We start from the raw sequence: 17,744 nt of genomic DNA on the forward strand, positions 1-17,744 counted from the left end.
AAAAGTATAATGGGGTCCTAAGACTGAAAAGTTTGGAAACTGCTATAATAATCTATCATGTATTTAGGGTAAATGTGGGTACCAAATAGCTTCATCAAACTTAAAAACACCCCACAGATCTAGAGCAAGTCAATCACTCTTGGCCTTGGTTTCCTCATCTGTAAAATAAAAGGTCAGACCAGATGACTCGTAAGATTCCTCAGAACTTCAGTAATCAGGGGTCCAGTGGCTTACACCTGTAATTCCAGCACTTTGGGAGGCCAAGGTGGGTGGATCACCTGAGGTCAGGAGTTCGAGAACAGCCTGGCCAAAATGGTGAAACCCTGTATCTACTAAAAATACAAAATTAGCCAGGTACGGTGGCACATGCTTGTAATCCCAACTACTTGGGAGGCTGAGGCATGAGAATTGCTTGGACCCGGGAGGCGGAGGTTACAGTGAGCTGAGATTGCGCCACTGCTCTCCAGCCTGAGCAAAAAGAGCAAAACTCCATCTCTAAAAAGAAGAACTTCAGTAATCGTATCTCTCACTATTAAACTTTATAGACAGTAAACTTAAGAATTTACTCACGAAGCACAGTACAAGCATCCCCCTGCATGATCAATGACTGAACACAGAATCATGATCTTGTATAGCACTACAGAATTGAGTCAATTGGGCCTTGTCCAACCAAGCAGCATTTCTCAAAAAATTTAATGAGAAGGATAATGTTTCAAATTATCATTAGCCATCAGAGCAATGACATCATCACACATCATTTAGCCTCTGAAAAACTCCACCATATACTAATAAGAGAGTAACAGTCAAAAAGGCAAGTACCTTTTTAGTATTACCACCAAACTGTTTCAACTCTGCATATCCTGCAAAACAGTCTTGGGGATCCCAGCAATTCCAGATGATACCAAACTACTAAAGTAAGGGTAACATGATAAACTGGTTTTTTTTTTTTAAAGTTACTTCTACTTTTAAGTTAAAGCCTTAAGAAGGCTCAATAGTATACAGCTTACACCACTCAGAGCAAAGGGAAATATCTGATATGAGGAAAACTGGACTCAAGCTATAGATGTAATGATTCAAAATTTAAAACATCGCAGGAGAAAAGAAAAGTGCAATGAAAGATCTGGAAGATGAAGTTGAGGAAAAAGACATTAAAAAATAGGGAAAAAAGGGGTCGGGCACAGTGGCTCACACCTGTAATTCCAGCTCTTTGGGAGGCCAAGGCGGGTGGATCACAAGGTCAAGAGTTTGAGACCAGCCTAGCCAACACTAAAACCCCGTTTATACCAAAAATACAAAAATTAGCCGGGCATAGTGGTGGGCTCCTGTAGTCCCAGCTACTCGGGCGGCCAAGGCAGGAGAATTGCTTGAACCCGGGAGGTGGAGGTTGCAGTGAGCCGAGATTATGCCATTGCACTCCCGCCTGGGCAACAAGAGTGAAACTTTGTCTCAAAAAAAAAAAAGAAAAATAGGGAAGAAAGGATAAGAAAAAAATAGAACAAGTTTAGGAGATTCAATATCCAAATAAAAGACATTCCATAAGGAGAGTATAGGAAAAACAAATAGAATAATTCAAGGATGCTTCCTAGAACTGAAGCATCAAAGTGAAAAGGCTCCAGACCACTGTGAAAGTTCCGGACAAGGATGACAAACAGAAGACCCTAAAAACTTATGTATGAAAGGTATCAAGGCCAGGCATGGTGGCTACCACCTGTAATCCCACCACTTTGGGAGGCTAAGATGGGTGGATCACCTGACGTCATGAGTTCAATTGCTGGCTGGCCAACAGGGCGAAACTCTGTCTCTACTAAAAATACAAAAATTAGCTGAGCATGTGGCAGGCGCCTGTAATCCTAGCTACTCGGGAGGCTGAGGCAGGAGAATCGCCTGAACCCAGGAGATGGAGGTTGCAGTGAGCTGAGATCGTGCCATTGCACTCCAGCCTGGGCAGCAAGAGCGAAACTCCATCTCAAAAAAAAAAAAAAAAAAGAATAAAGGTATCGACATATAACTTTCACATGTATCAGAATGTCATCAGATTTCTTAATAGCAAAAGATCAATGGACAATGCCTTCAAAATTCTCAAAGGCACCCAGACATAATATCAGTCAAGTGGGAGGACAGAAAAAAGACATTTTCAGATATTAAGAGCCTCAAAACATTTCATCTCCCATGCACTTTACTCAAGAAGATAATAATGATGTCCAGTTATAACAAGAGAGAAAAGGCACCCCAGGCTGATGAAGAAAAGAAGATCTCAAAATGAAGTTACATACTAGGTACAAAAGGCAATAAGCCTAGATTGCAGTTAAGAGGATCAAGAAGAAAGTTCTATAAGGAGATGACATCACCAGCTATCCAATCAGTCTGAATGTCTTATGGAGGTTTAGACAACTGGTAAAGAGTCTGAAGTAGAATTAATGATAAGTACACCAATTTTTGGGTAAAAATTTTTGTGTAAAATAGAAGATGTATGCAGGAAAGAAAAAGTAGTAATAGTTTTACTGCTTGGCTCAGCTATGAATAATATTTGCATATCCACAGTGTGGCTACCTATAACTATAGGGAGTTAAGTCCATAGATACAGGCTAAACTGGGAATGAAGGAAATCAAAAAGTAGTATAAAAGCATGCTGCCCAAAACCAGCAAGATAAATATCGAAAGAATCAGCTAAAAGGTGGAACGTGGTATCTTCTAGGGACTCCTTTTTTATTAACTAAAGCTCCTAAGATGAAGCAAGATACACTACACGTGATGAAAGGAAAATCTGGTAAGAGCATTTAACCCTGCAGAAGAGCCCTCAAACTGCATCAAAGGGCCCACTCACACTGCCTGCTCTATGTCAATGCTAGTTGCTAAGGATGTTAAGTCCAGTATCCATATGTTCCTTTCCTGAAGAACTCAGGGTTTGAGAGGTTAAGTGACAGCTGAACCTTCTTGAAAGTAATCTAAATGTAGTGAACTTGATATCTAAATGCAGTGAACTTGCAGCATTATTGATATTTTGAGGAGGGTAATTATTTGTTTGTGGGGGCTGCCCTGTGTGTTGAATTGAATGAACAGTATACCTGGCATGTACTTGTTAGATGCCAGTAGCACCAGCTCATATACACTGTGACAATCAAAAATGTCTCAAGACATTAAAGTCCCCTGAGATGAAAAATCACCCCCAGTTGAGAACCACTAATCTAAAGTGATCCATAAATGCCAGCGCTGGCCATCTTGCCCATGTCCCACCTCTGGTAACAGTCTGGATGGCACAGAACAAGGAAAGCAATTTTACAGGTTGCCTAGATCTTTTGCCAAGACAATTTCCATCCATCCATCCTTTTCCTCTTAGAATCAAGTGCTAACAAACAGTAAATTCCTAGAACAATGACTCTCACCCCACATGTATGGGAGTGTGGGGTGCAAAAAAGATGTCACTGAAAGTTTCACAAAGAATTTGTATTTTTTCCATAATGTTTAAGAGTGATGTAATCAGTTCAATGATAATCTTACAAAAAAAAAAATCTCAGAATATTCCAGATCACCTAGATAATAACACTATAATCAAGTATCAACATAATTTCAGTGTCCATGCTTGTGGTTCATGATTATGCTGGTTACAGGCAATCCCCCAAAATGACAGCATTTACTTCTGTAGTCCCAGATCCAAATATTCTCCAGTATGAAGAAACAAGGCCTTACAATATTCATTCATTCTTCAAACAAATATATGTATTGAGCACCTACAAATATTCTTGGTGAGAGAAGAAAGAAAAGAAAGGAAGAGTAACAAGAAGCTTAAGCATCCCAGGTTTTACAAGAGGCAAGAGAAAGTGTAAAAGGAATTTTCCTAAAGTACTAAACAAGAACTGCAGAAGATGAATGAATATGGAAGGCCTTAACCAATGGTGCTGGTAATAAAAACTGACTACAGAGGAATGAACAAAGCCAGGCATGCCAATCTTGTGGCTTCCGTGGGCCACACTGAAAGAATAAATGTCTTAGGCTACACATAAAATACACTAACGATAGGTGATGAGCTTTAAAAAAAAAAAAAAAAAAAAATCGCAAAAAAAATCTCGTAACGTTTTAAGAAAGTTTACAAATTTGTGTTGGGCCACATTCAAAGTCATCCTGGGCCACATGCAGCCCTTGAGCAGTGGGTTGGACAAGCTTAAACTAAGCCATCAAAGAGAGAAAACGGAAGGAGAGATTGGGCCCATATCCTCCTAGACTAAAACATAAAAAGAATGGAAGTCAGCACGGCAGATTTTGCATTACTTCTGGACTCCAGATACCACTGGCGCCATCATCTTAGGAGAGAATGTTGCTATCCATAGTGTGGAGAAGGGAATCTGGTGGGCAGCAGCAGGAGGAGTGTATGTCATATGATCATTTATGTTTAAGTGAAATTTCCAAGTTGTGGGTTTATAATTGAGAAAGCATCTAAATAAGAAAAACCAAATGGAATAGGTAGAAAAATGAGACAGTTTAAATTAGGCAAGGTTTCCTAGAGAAGGAAAGCCTAGAAGCTGGGCACAGTGGTTCACACTTATAATCCCCACACTTTGGGAAGCTGAGGCGAGAGGATCCCTTAAGGCCAGGAGTTTGAGACCAGCCTACGTAACATAATGTCTCTACAAAAAAACAAAATAAGCCATGCATAGCACGTGCCTATAGTCTCAGCTACTCAGAAGGCTGAGATGAGAGGATTGCTTGAACCCAGCCTATAGTCAAGGCTATAGTGAGGAATGATCATGGCATTCTATGCACTTCAGCCTGGGTGACAAAGCAAAACCCTAACCCTAAAAAGAAAAAAAATAATAATTTATAATTTTTTTTTTTAAAAAAGCCTAGAAGTGTTACTTAAAATAATCACATATTTCCTATCAGGCAAAACAACAGTAATGACTAAATTACAAATAATTTAGAAAAGAAAAAAATAAAAGCCTCAAGAGTAGTTATAGGGAATGTGTGCCACCTGCCTAGTAGGAAATAAAATAAATCATAAAAGTTAAAAGTTTGTATTTGATTCAGGACTTTAAAGAGCCACTAAAAAAATAAGTACAAATGTGCATTAAAAACAACTTCATCATCAGTATGCAGACTATTTTGTGGTACTAAAAAAATCACCAGTCTAGCCAAATGCCATTACATTGTCACCAAAGGGGAGAGATTACTGCAAGTTAAAAGAAAGAATGTAATCATATCTGTTTTAGTTTTTAGAAAGTCACTAGAACAGAAGCCTAAACCATAATCAAGACTACGAATCTGATTATTCCAAGAAGGGAAAATAAATACCACAGGCTCAAGAACTGCCAAAAGTCTTTAGTCCTAAATCTATATATGAAGATTAATTCTACATCAATTTTTTTTAGTTCCAAGAAGGACACCTCGCATTTGTGCCACTCGACACAGTGCAAGAGCTAATTATGGAAGAGTTAATAGGATGGTATGATGTTGTCCACAAAATGGCACGCCACTCGCTCTCTATCCACAGTGAAGCATGGATTAAACTTTATCTCCCACTCAAGGTTCCTTCACAAAGAAATAAGGCTAATTTATGATATAACTCAAAGGCAAGCCAAAACATCTCTCCCACCAGTATTCTAAACTGCTTTCTTGGGTTCAATTTTTCTTACAATCAAAAACAAGTAGAGAATGTATATATGAAAGCAAGCTGCAAGACTAAAATTAAGAGGACCTCTATAGTTGTATTTCATTGAGACTAAATTCTGCAGACCTGTGGTTTTCAAACTGTGGTATGCAACAACGCTGGTGAACATCATGTCCCACGGGATTCAAAGACACAGGATAAAAATTTGCACAGCTGCCTAATAGCAAATTAATGTGATGACGTAGGAAGCAAAAGACCGTTAACATAAATGAAATGTAAGTGTTCCCCTCAAACAACAAACATGTTGTAAAATGCAAACTTTTCCATGAATTTCTAAGATAAAACAGGAAATTATACAGATATCTTGTATCTACGAATTAAGATACTTTGAACTCTACCCATAAGATCTGAGGAGGAGAGGTTGAGAAGCAGTGTACATGCTCACTCTCCTCTGCAGTCACCAAAAGTTTAAGGAACACATCATCTCTCATGTTTCTTTCACCTCTCCAGCAACATGAACTTATTCATTCTCGTATGTTACCCTTCTCCATTCTGTCAAGGCCTAGTCCAAGGCCTTAATGCCCTAATCTGGGCTGAGTGCAAACCTTGTCTAAGGTTATAGATTCTTTTCATCCTAATCCATCATAAATTATGCTAGTAGAGAAACTTTATATGCTTTCAACTCTAAATTAAATACCTTGAGTACCAACAGTTACCATCATTGAATGCTACTACAGATCCAGTACTTTATATCCACTGTCTCATTTAATCCCCAAAATTCTCTAAAGAAGTTCTGTTTTCCAGAGTAGAAAACTAAGATTCAGATTAATTAAACTCCAAGGAAACTAAACTAGTAAGTGACAGAGTTAGGACTCCAGCCCATATCTGACTATAAAGCTTACTCATTACTTACTGAGAAACTACTCCGTCCAAGCCACTGTACTGATCAAGGGGAATAAAATTTCAATCTTATGCTGAAATCCATTAAAAAACTCCTACTGCCTATAAAACTAGCTCAAACTAAAAAAACAAAAACAAACAGAAAACATCAATGGCACTAAAGACCCTCTATAATTTCCAGCATTGAAAACTGTTTTGTGGCCAAGAAAAATTACTTATCGTTCCCCTAACATAAAATCCTCACTGAACTCTGACTCATATAGTTCATCTCAGCCTAGAATAACTCTGTCACCTCCCCTCGTAAAAACTCTCTCTCCTTAAGGCCCAATCCAAGCCACATGTCCTTCAAAATCCTTCCCTATTTAGGTTAATAATTACAGCCCCCTAATAGAGATCACTTAAAATCAGTGCAAGATGACAGATATAATCCACTTAATAGTCTAAGATCTCTGAGCACAAAAACTACACTGTAACTTGACACTGCTTTGTCTCTTCCTTAGATAGACATATATGGGCAGTCACTCAACCCCCAGTCTTACGTTCTTTCCACTGTCTCACTGAGGCTATAAAAAGTGATCTCAAAACAAAGGATGGCACATGATTTACCATTCTGCTTATACATAGCTGGCTCCCTTTCCACCTGCAGCTGCCCCAAGTCTTTACTCCTCCTCTTCAGAGCACTATCCAAACACACCCCAACTAGCAGTAAAAGACCTAAGCTGCTTGAGACAATACGAGCCAGGCATCAGGTGTGAATTCCGTCATCAGTCCTCCTCTGTCACTTAGAAATATACTTTTATCTTCATCCTAACTTCAGTCCTTCCTGTCTCAGGGTATCCCTATGCTTTTCCCCAATTTCTCTACCATCTCCTTGATCTCATCCTCTCTTTAACGTTCAAGCTCTCACTCCAGTATTTGTTCCTTTCTCTTCAGTCTCTCCCTAGACTCTTTCTCCTCAACCAACAAGCATGTTCATTTCCCCATTTATTCCTGTTTATTGAATTTACTATGTGCCAGGAACTGTTCTGTGTACTAGGGTTACAGAGCTTATATTCCAGTGAGTGAGACTGAAAATAAACAAGAAATAATGGAAAATTATGGCTTCTGAAAAAGATAAGCTGTATGAAGAAAATAAAAAGTGATTCAACTGAGGTGAAATTGCAGAGGAGAGAATGAGGGATTGTTCTGAGGTCCTCACCAGGGAGGTAACACTTAAGAAGAATTGTGTGAAAGCGAGGGGCAAAGTAATTTAAAAGAGAGAAAAAAAATTCAAACACCTGGGAGAACCACTTTGGTGTGCATCACGAAGAGATAAGAAAGACCTGTGACTGCAATGTAATAAGTCTGGCAGAGGCAGTGGCACATAAATGAAACCTGAGTGGTAGACAGGGACCAGATTTTATAGACCCATAGGGAAGGAGTTTGGATTTTTTTCTACCTGCAACGGGAAGCCACTGGATGATCTTAAGCAAGGAATGATGTGATCTGATCATTCTGAAACCTCAAACATACAAAAATACCACCATCTTTTAGATTAACTGTGTTTTCCACAGTTAAGAAATTACTGCTCTCTCTAACCTGTTAAAGTAAGAAAAATTCAATTTTAAAAAACTTTCTTAACATCTGTATTTAATGCTATATCAAATATATGCTTGCTTTAAAGTTAAAATTAGAGGATACAGAGTAAGTGTGGCTAACAAACTCAACAAACCACACTCACCTGTTGATTTCATCGAATGAGGTAAGTTTAGAAAGCACAATAGTCATTCTGCCCCTCTCAGATGTTGAACTTCTAATCCAAAAATCAGACTCACCTCGACAAGCTTCTTCAAAATCTTGGGTAATGTCCACCCAGTTTGTATTGCTTTTTTCCATTTTTTCTGGCATACTGAGCTCCCATCCTGAATCATCGTCATCTACAGAAGCTTTCATAACCATTATGCCTGTAAAATTAATAGTGATGTGAGAGAGAGGATGTAGCTTTCAGGCAAGAGTATTTGCAGAAATGTGTGTTTGTTTAAGTATGGGATGAAGTCTTACTAAACTCTTTAAAGCAGAACTTTTCTGAGTCTAAGGACAGTACTGCAAAGAATAATCTCAATGCAATCAAATCTCACATCAATTAACAATCCTGCTGCTTATTTACTATTAGCCCACCACCTACCAGGGCCCATAAATACTTTGCCTTCCTACCGTTTAAGAAAAATTACAAACCATCTCACCACTGGCCCGAAAAGAACAACTCCAGAGCTTCCAACTTTCAATAATAGCCACAAATGACCAAAGCACTATTCAGGGTCCCCTCTCGCAGCCCAGGACCCCATGCGGCAACTACCGAAGTCAATCAAGGCAGCCCTTCACCTGGCCAGAGCTCGCTGGGACCTTTCCCGGGCCAGGGCCGGCCCAGACCCAGGCAGAACCTCGCCGGGAGGAATGAGGAGCCGGCACGCACCGCAGGGTCCCAACGGCCGGGCTTAGGGCCGGGGCACACCTGAGGCGGGCACCCGCTTCCCTTCCGCCCCGCCCGGGTCAGCCCGGCCCAGCCCCGGTCCCACTGGGCGCGTAAGCAAGGACAGAGCTGTCGCCGCGCAGGAGGGCGGGCACGTCCGGCGCCGGATCGTCGCCTCGGCAACACCGGGCAAGGCCGGGGCCTCGGCCAACAGCGGGCACTGGAGAGCCCGCGGCTCCTACCTGACGCGCAGCGGGAGGGCCGGGGCAGCAGGGTGACCTGGGGTCCTCAGGGCCCGCCACACGCGCGGGGGGCTGCGGCTCTTGGACACACGAGCGAGAGGGTTTCAATGGCTACGCAGGGGCGGTCCCTACCTACTTCTCCCGTGGTCACCCGCGCCGCCACGCACTGTCCGGACCACGGAAATAACGACGCCGCCTCTGCCGCCGCCGCCCCCTCCCCTCTCAGCCCAGCCCGACCGACGGCGTGCACGCATGCGTACGCCAGGGGCGCGCGACCCCGCCCCCTCTCCCTTACTCCCGGGACTTCGCGCTCCCCGGCCACACCCCCTCCCTCGCCACCCCCTCCGTTCGGCCGACGGCGGCCGCCGGCGGCCGCCTCCTCTTCTCGCGAGATTAGAGACGATCGCGAGACCGGACGTTATCTTCTTTTTCCACCCTCTATGGGCGCCCTGGGTAGTGGGCGGTTCCCGGAAAGAGGCGGAGCGCGGAGCCCCAGAGCCCGCCCCGTCTGCGCTGCCCTCTGGGAATTTCTTAGAAAGGTGACGCGAAGGCGGGAGGAAACCGTGGAGGTTTGCGTAGACCTTTGTGGTTGCGAGCACCAATGAGCAGCCAAGCTCCGAGAGCAATAACGTGCTACTGCTGCCTGACAACGGATTTATGTTTCCTATACAGCGCCTGGGAGTTTCGTGAGGGAACATAGAATAAAAATATCTGCAAAGTCAAGCCAGACATTTAATTTAAGATTCCTAAATATTTCAGATTTTTAAAAATTTATTAATAAAATGATCAGTTTGTAAATGGGGTTACATAAATAGACGGGCACAAGTAAGAAGCACATCTTTATCACCACCTGTTCTTTAGGATGGCCCAAAATTAAAAGATAATACCAAATGTTGGCAAGGATGCAGAGCAACTGGACCTCTGATATGTTGGTGGTGGTAATGCAAAATGGTACAACTACTTTGGAAAACTTACAATCTTTTCTTGTAATCTTACACTTTATCATACGATCCAGTAATCTCCTACGAATTTACCTAGGTACAAAAGTGTATATTCATACAGAGGCTTGTATGTTAATTTTCATACCAGCTTCGTTTTGCTTTGTTTTTGTTTGAGACAGAATGTCGCTCTTGTCGCCCGTGCTAGAGTGCAGTGACCTGATCTCGGCTCATTGCAACCTCCGCCTTTGAGATTCAAGCTATTCTCGTGCCTCAGCCTCCCGAGTATCTGGGATTACAGGCTGTTTTTTGTATTTTTAGTAGAGACGGGGTTTCACCATGTTGGTCAGGATGGTCTCAAATTCCAGACCTCATGATCCACCCACCTTGGCCTCCCAAAGTGCTGGGATTACAGGCGTGAGCCACCGTGCGTGGCCCAACTTTGTTTTTAATAATCAAAAACTGCAAACCACCCAAATGTCCATCAACTGTTGAATAAAAACAACTTGTGGCATATCCATACAATATAATGAATGTAATTAATTATCAATAAACAGGGATCAACTACTTGATGTACAACATGAATGAATTTCAAAAATATATTGAGTAAAAGAAATCAGGCTGAGCATGGTGGCTCATGCGTATGATCCCAATGCTTTGGGAGGCTGGCAGGTGGAGAGGTCGGGTTGGAGACTAGCTTGACCAACCTGGTGAAATCCTCTCTCTACTAAAAATACCAAAAAATTAGCCAGGCATGGTGGTGTGCGCCTGTAATCCCAGCTATTTGGGAAGCTGAGGCAGGGGACTCGCTTGAACTCAGGAGGCAGAGGTTGCTGTGAGCCGAGATGGCACAATTGCACTCCAACCTGGGTGACAGAGTAAGACTCCGTCTCAAAAAAAAAAAAAGGAGGAAGAAGGAAGAAGCAGAAGAAGAAAGAAGAAGAAAAAGAAGGAAGGAAGAAACGAAGGAAGGAAGGAAGGAAGGAAGGAAGGAAGGAAGGAAGGAAGGAAGGAAGGAAGGAAGGAAGGAAATAAATAAATCAAATGTGAGACCCCAAGCTCTTAAAAGACATCTATAGTGACAGAAAACAGATTAGCAGCTGCTCAGGGCTCAAGAAGAGACTGACTTGGATAGAGCTTGATTTGAAGTGATGTAAATATTCTGTTTTGATCAAGGTAGTGCCTGTGTGGGTGAATACATTTGTAAAATTTCACTGAAGTATATACTTACAATGTGTATGTTTTATTGTTTGTAAATCGAACTTCACAAAAGTTGGTTTAAAAAAATTAAAAATGGCCAGGCGCAGTGGCTCATGCCTGTAATCCCAGGCCTTTGGGAGGCTGAGACAGGCGGATCACATGAGGTCAGGAGTTCAAGACCAGCCTGGTCAACATGGTGAAACCCTATCTCTACTAAAAACACAAAAATTACCCAGGCGTGGCGGCATGCGCCTGTACTCCCAGCTACTCAGGAGGCTGAGGCAGGAGAATTGCTTGAACCTGGGAGGCATAGGTTGCAGTGAGCCGAAATCTTGCGACTGCACTCCAGCCTGGGCAACAGCAAGACTCTGCCTCAAAAAATTAAAAAAATTAAAAATGCCTATCTCTCTTACAGAATAATTTCCCAAGGGCAGAAGTTTTGACTGGTTTGATCTAAGCTGTGTCCCCAGCACTTAGGGCAGTGGTTGGCCTATAGTAGGTACTCACTAAATAACATTTGAGGATGAGAATGTAGAAAAGTGTTACAGTAAAGTAGAAACATGGGGCCGGGCGCGATGGCTCAAGCCTGTAATCCCAGCACTTTGGGAGGCCGAGACGGGCAGATCACGAGGTCAGGAGATCAAGACCATCCTGGCTAACATGGTGAAACCCCGTCTCTACTAAAAAATACAAAAAACTAGCTGGGCAAGGTGGCGGGCGCCTGTAGTCCCAGCTACACGGGAGGCTGAGGCAGGAGAATAGTGTGAACATGGGAGGTGGAGCTTGCAGTGAGCTGAGATCCGGCCACTGCACTCCAGCCTGGGTGACAGAGCAAGAGTCCATCTCAAAAAAAATAAAAAAATAAAGTAGAAACATATGTGCTAGTTTTCCAAAACTGTTTAATGATCTTTGCAGGACCATGAGATATCTGGAAAAGGATGAGTTGACTGCATCTGAGTTGTTCAGGATCATGTATGGGTTGTGACAAAAACTGATAGAGGAAAGAACTCTTTTCTTGTAAATAAGACTGCTTCAGCACTTACATATATTTCAAATATACATATATATCTGAAGCACAAATATACACACACATATATATTTTAAATACACAAATATATACACGTATATATTTCAAATACACATTTATAACCAGAACAGGGCAGCCAAGTGAAACCATTTTAATTTATTTACTAAAACTGTAATTTATTTGATATCCATATTTGATTTCTACTAACCTCTCTGATTTAAAAACCATTTTCCCTGAGAAACGTTTAACTTCTGATGACATCCAATGTTCTTCCTAATGTTAAGAAAGCAATGGGCAGTTTAGACATAGACTATGTGATGAATGGATGCAAAGGAACTAATGGACAAATAATGATCTACCCAAACAACATACAGAGTAGATGGCCATTTTTGGAGAGATAGAAGTTAATTCCAACAAGTCTAAATCCTGTTGCTAGCAGATAAAATCCTAACTATTCCATGATTAAACACTTGTGTTGAGATGAAATTTAGCTTAATGTCATCGTATTGTACTGACACAGGAACCCAGTGTTACATGAGTTTGATAAGAGCAGAGCTGCAAGTCAAAGTGGATTTTTACATCAGTTTTACCATTAAATAAATTAAGGAGGACCTAAAGGCTGCAGGCAGCTCAGAGAAATATTTTCAGAAAAGGAAACAGAGTTAACATATCCTACTGTATCATGGGGCAGAAAGAAATATGGCACTGTTTTTGTGAGTTTTTAAATATGGATAATATCAAAATATCAGTTTAGTTCGTCCTACTATATTTATTTATTTATTTATTTTTGAGACAGGGTCTCCCTCTCTCACCAGGCTGGAGTGCAGTGGCACAATCTCAGCTCACTGCAGGCTTGACCCTGGGCTCAAGTGATCCTCCCACCTCAGCCTTCAAAGTACCTAGGACTACAGGTGCGTGCCACCACTCCTGGCTAATTTTTTGTATTTTTGGTAGAAATGGGGTTTTGCCATGTTGCCCAGGCTAGTCTCAAACTCCTGAGCTCAGGCAATCCACTCAGCCTCCCAAAGTGCTGGGATTACAAGCATGAGCCACCATGTCCAGCCTATGTTCTCCTTCTTAAAAGTCTGACATTTAACGTATCTTAAGAATACATACTAAGCCTGGTGTGGTGGCATGTGCCAACAGTCCCAGCTACCCAGAAGGCTGAGACAGGAGGAGCACTTGACTCCAGGAGTTTAGGGCCAGCCCAGGCAACTGATGAGACCCCCCGTCTCTTGAAAAAATAATATATAATAATCCAATAAAGTTATTAAAAAGTTAAACTGCTATACTAGGGGAAAACGTGTAATCATCCTCCGTATAATGTTTATAATATATCAACATTTTAAATATGTCATTATATTTTCCCACAGTATTTTTAAAACTAAGATACTAGTGTCGCAGTTTCGCCAATAACCTTAATGTAGCAGGTTCTCATTGTCTGAACTAGTACCTCGGGTACTTTGTCCTACATCCAAGAAAAGTAAGGAGCTTGGACGCAAAGCTGCGTTGGAGTGAAAGTTTAAGAAGTCAAAGAAGAAAGCTCTCTGCAGCAGAGAGGGGAGTCCAAGTGGATTGCTGGGTTATAGCTGAATTCAAAAGTTTTATAAGAAATTCCTCTTGGTTGGGTGCGGTGGCTCAAGCCCGTAATCCCAGCACTTTGAGAGGCTGAGGCGGGCAGATCACGAAGTCAGGAGATTGAGACCATCCTGGCTAACAAAGTGAAACCCCGTCTCTACTAAAAAATACAAAAAAAAAAATTAGCCGGGCATCGTGGCCGGCACCTGTAGTCCCAGCTACTCAGGAAGCTGAGGCAGGAGAATGGCGTGAACCCTGGAGGCGGAGCTTGCAGTGAGCCGAGATCGCGCCACTGCACTCCTGCTTGGACGACAGAGCAAGACCCCGTCTCAGGGTAGGGGAGGTGGGGCTGGGGGCGCCGGGGCAGGGAAAGAAACTTCTCTCATCTCTGTAACAGTTCAAGTGACTTACCAGTAAAGCCGTCTGTGCAACTCCCCTTATCTTAGGCAGCTGTGGGTATGTCTCTAGATAAGCACAAAGCACTGCTTCTCTTGTTTGTATAACTGTGGGTAAGACCCCCTCCTTCCTGTGCAAGCTCCCAACGTGTATATGCCTGAAAACGGGAGGAAACTTTTTCCTGGGAGCTTGCTATTTATACAGAGAACAAAGGGCTTCTGTGCTGGACCCTGTCTGCTTATCTGTCTGCAGGTGCAGCCTGAGTTTTTCTTGCTAGGGTTGTTTTATTTTTGCCTGTTGCTATGACTTTTCAGGCAGGCCGCTTCTGCAGTCTGAATTTTCCCCAAATGGGTCTTCCTTTCCTTCTCCTTCATTAGTACTATTAATTACTACTAATTGCCACTGTTCACTAGTCTTATTGTTTAAAGACAACATTTATGTAACAGAAAAACAATGCAGAATATATAATTTCAAATAAATCTCTATTAAAATAATACATTGTATGTCAGAATCACCTACAGAGGCTTTAAGAAATCCTTTTTTTTTTTTTTTTCTGAGACGGATTCTCTCGCTCTGTGGCCCAGGCTGGAGTGCAGTGGCGCCATCTCGGCTCACTGCAAGCTCAGGCCTCCCGGGTTCTCCTGCCTCAGCCTCCAGAGTAGCTGGGACTACAGGCGCCCGCCACCACGCCCGGCTAATTTTTTGTGTGTTTTTAGTGGAGACGGGGTTTCACCGTGTTAGCCAGGATGGTCTCGATCTCCTGACCTTGTGATCCGCCCGCCTCGGCCTCCCAAAGTGCTGGGATTACAGGCATGAGCCACCGCGCCCGGCCAAATCTTGAAGTCCAAGCCTCTCACCCTTGGAGAAGGCTGCAAAGCGGGTCAGGACCCCAGCAGTTCTAAAAAGCTCTTCAGGTAGTTCTTTACTTTGGGTTTTGGGGGTCGTTTTGGGGGGCTATGGGAAGCTTTTGTCACAGATTTACGAAGGGTAGCAAAATAATTGGCCTCTGGCTTTTTTTTTTTTTTTACCTGTCTCCAACTTTTTCCCCCAGCGAAGGATTTGTTTTCCTTCACTGACTCATTGATTTTTGGCTTCTTCCCTGGGCCTTTCCATGGGGTCTCAGACTCTGCAGCCTTTGGGGTATCAGAAACTGGCAAGGCCTTTCTCTTCTTCCCACCAGGTGTGTGGGGATCAGGACTCTTTTGGAGACTTCCTTCTATAGCACTTTTTTTTTCTTGTTTTGTTTTGCTTTTGTTTGTGTTTTTGTTTTTGTTTTTGAAACGGAGGCTTGCTCTTGTTGCCCAGGCTGGAGTGCAATGGCGCGATCTCCACTCACGGCAACCTCTGCCTCCCCCGGTTTCAAGCAATTCTCCTGCCTCAGCCTCCCAAGTAGCTGGGATTACAGGCATACGTCACCACACCTGGCTAATTTTGTATTTTCAGTAGAGATGGGGTTTCTCCATGTTGGTCAGGCTAGTCTCAAACTCCTGACCTCAGGTAATCCGCCCACCTCGGCCTATAGCACGTTTTTCAATCTGTATATTTTCATTAGCTGGAGTTTTTCCTACGGTTACCGGTTGTAAAATTTCATCTTTTGATTCATTTATCACTTTATCTTGGGCTTTTCCTCTGCCGCATTTTTTATTCTCATGGTCTGGAGTCTGTTTCTTCTTTGATTATGGTTTCTTCACTGCAGTGCCACCTTTTTTAGGTGCCACCTCATCTTAGGACTGATGCAGGCTTCCTAGCCTGTTGCCTTATCTTTTTGTTTTTGTTCCTGTCCTTTTGTTTTTTGACGTTTTTTTCTCTTCGTTTTCTCCTCGCTGCTTTTTTCTACTTATTAAACATAAATTTTCTGGTGGCTTCATCCCAATTGTTGACAAACAAGGAAAAAATAGGAAGGGCAACCGATTTCTCAGTTTTCACAAACAGGAGTTTCATGCTCTCCCACTTCTCTGGCAATTTTTCTGAAAGTCCTTTTGTGACAGCAACAATGTTTTCAATGATATGCTCAATCTGCATCCCAGTGTGACCGATGGGTATAGCACTGCAAGAACCACTTTTAGAAATACTTAGACGGTTCCACCTATACATGCATTGATCTCTCTTGATAAAATTCCTAGACAGAAGGTTTACAGATACTGAAACTACTGGAACTTGCTTTTTTTTTTTTTTTTTGAGACAGAGTCAAACTTTTGGAATTTTGCCAAGCTGTTAAGTGATTAAAAAATGTTCAGTATAGTTCTAATTTACATTCTCTTATCATGAGTGGGGTGGAGAATATATCTTTTTAATGACCGTTTGCATCTTTTTCTATGATCAGTCCGTACCTGTCTCTAACCCATTTTTCTATAGGATCATTGATGATGATGATGATGATGATGATTATTATTATTATTATTATTTGGAGACAGAGTTTCGCTCTTGTAGTCCAGGCTGAAGTTCAGTGGTGCGATCTTGGCTCACTGCAACCTCCACCTCTCAGGTTCAAGGGAGTCTCCTGCCTCAGCCTCCCAAGTAGCTGGGATTACAGGCAGGCGCCACCACGCCTGGCTACTTTTTGTATTTTTAATAGAAATAGGGTTTCACCATGTTAGCCAAGCTGGTCTCGAACTCCTGACCTCAGGTGATCTGCCCACCTCGGCCTTCCAAAGTGCTGGGATTACAGGTGTGAGCCACCACCCCTGGCCAATTATTTTCTTTTCTGTTTTTAAGAAGTTCTATATATTAACTCTTGATTGAAGCTGCAATTTTTGTAAGCCGGTGTGTCATTTGTCCTTTTTACTTTGTCTTTGTATTTGCTATGTGAAACTATTTTTGGTCAATGTTGCCAAAAAAGACATCATTTACAACTAGGGGTATTACTGTGATCTCATAAAAAAAAATGATGCAAAAGAAGTGAGCTTCAAATGGCCTACTGAGTGACCCCAACATTTAGAGGTCAGGTAGAGGAAGAGGACCTAATAAAGGATTCAGAGTAAACAGCAAAAGAAAAACCAGAAGAGTGTGCTTCACCGAATCTGAGAGAGACATCAACTCCTAATTATTAGCCTAATAACAATATACATACATAACATAACATTTAATATATGTTTTTCTTTTAACATTCTTTCTCAAATCACTTTTACATTAATAATTAATTTTCAAGCAGTTTCCTGGGGTCTATCAGTATGTGAATTTTTTACTAAAAAAATTAACTACATTTGTAGATTTCTTACATTTCATCAATGAATTGCCTAACGCGTAGATATTGAAACTCTTAAGTTTCTGTCAAAAGGGAAGTAAACATAAGACACATCAACCAATTGCAGATATAATATAAAATTAATAAACTTAGGCTGGGTGTGGTTGGCTCATGCCTGTAAGCCCAGCACTTTGGAAGGCTGAGGCAGGGAGGATCGCTTGAGCCCAG

The 17,744-nt window shown here is 42.1% G+C and overlaps 1 protein-coding gene and 1 pseudogene across 5 annotated transcripts in view; both read right to left on the bottom strand.

Annotated features, from left to right (window-relative positions):
• NAA35 (N-alpha-acetyltransferase 35, NatC auxiliary subunit) overlaps positions 1-9,453 on the bottom strand; it is a 93,151-nt gene extending 83,698 nt beyond the window's left edge. Inside the window, exons 1-2 of one of the 5 annotated variants that reach the window (XM_073021458.1) lie at positions 9,330-9,453; positions 8,317-8,445 (exon numbers count right to left, since the gene is read on the bottom strand). In XM_073021458.1, coding sequence (XP_072877559.1) covers positions 8,317-8,445; positions 9,330-9,447 — 247 coding nt within the window. In that variant the 5' untranslated portion in view covers positions 9,448-9,453. Of the gene's footprint in view, positions 1-8,316; positions 8,446-8,724; positions 9,129-9,193 lie in introns of those variants that run through there. The other 4 variants (XM_073021459.1, XM_073021460.1, XM_073021462.1 and 1 more) reach the window with 4 other exon arrangements.
• A 5,521-nt stretch (positions 9,454-14,974) lies between these two features.
• Positions 14,975-16,369, bottom strand: LOC119623280 (ribosomal L1 domain-containing protein 1-like; annotated as a pseudogene).
• Positions 16,370-17,744: the final 1,375 nt, after the last annotated feature.

Source organism: Chlorocebus sabaeus, chromosome 12 (genome assembly GCF_047675955.1).
Source record: "Chlorocebus sabaeus isolate Y175 chromosome 12, mChlSab1.0.hap1, whole genome shotgun sequence".
Lineage (NCBI taxonomy): Eukaryota > Metazoa > Chordata > Mammalia > Primates > Cercopithecidae > Chlorocebus > Chlorocebus sabaeus.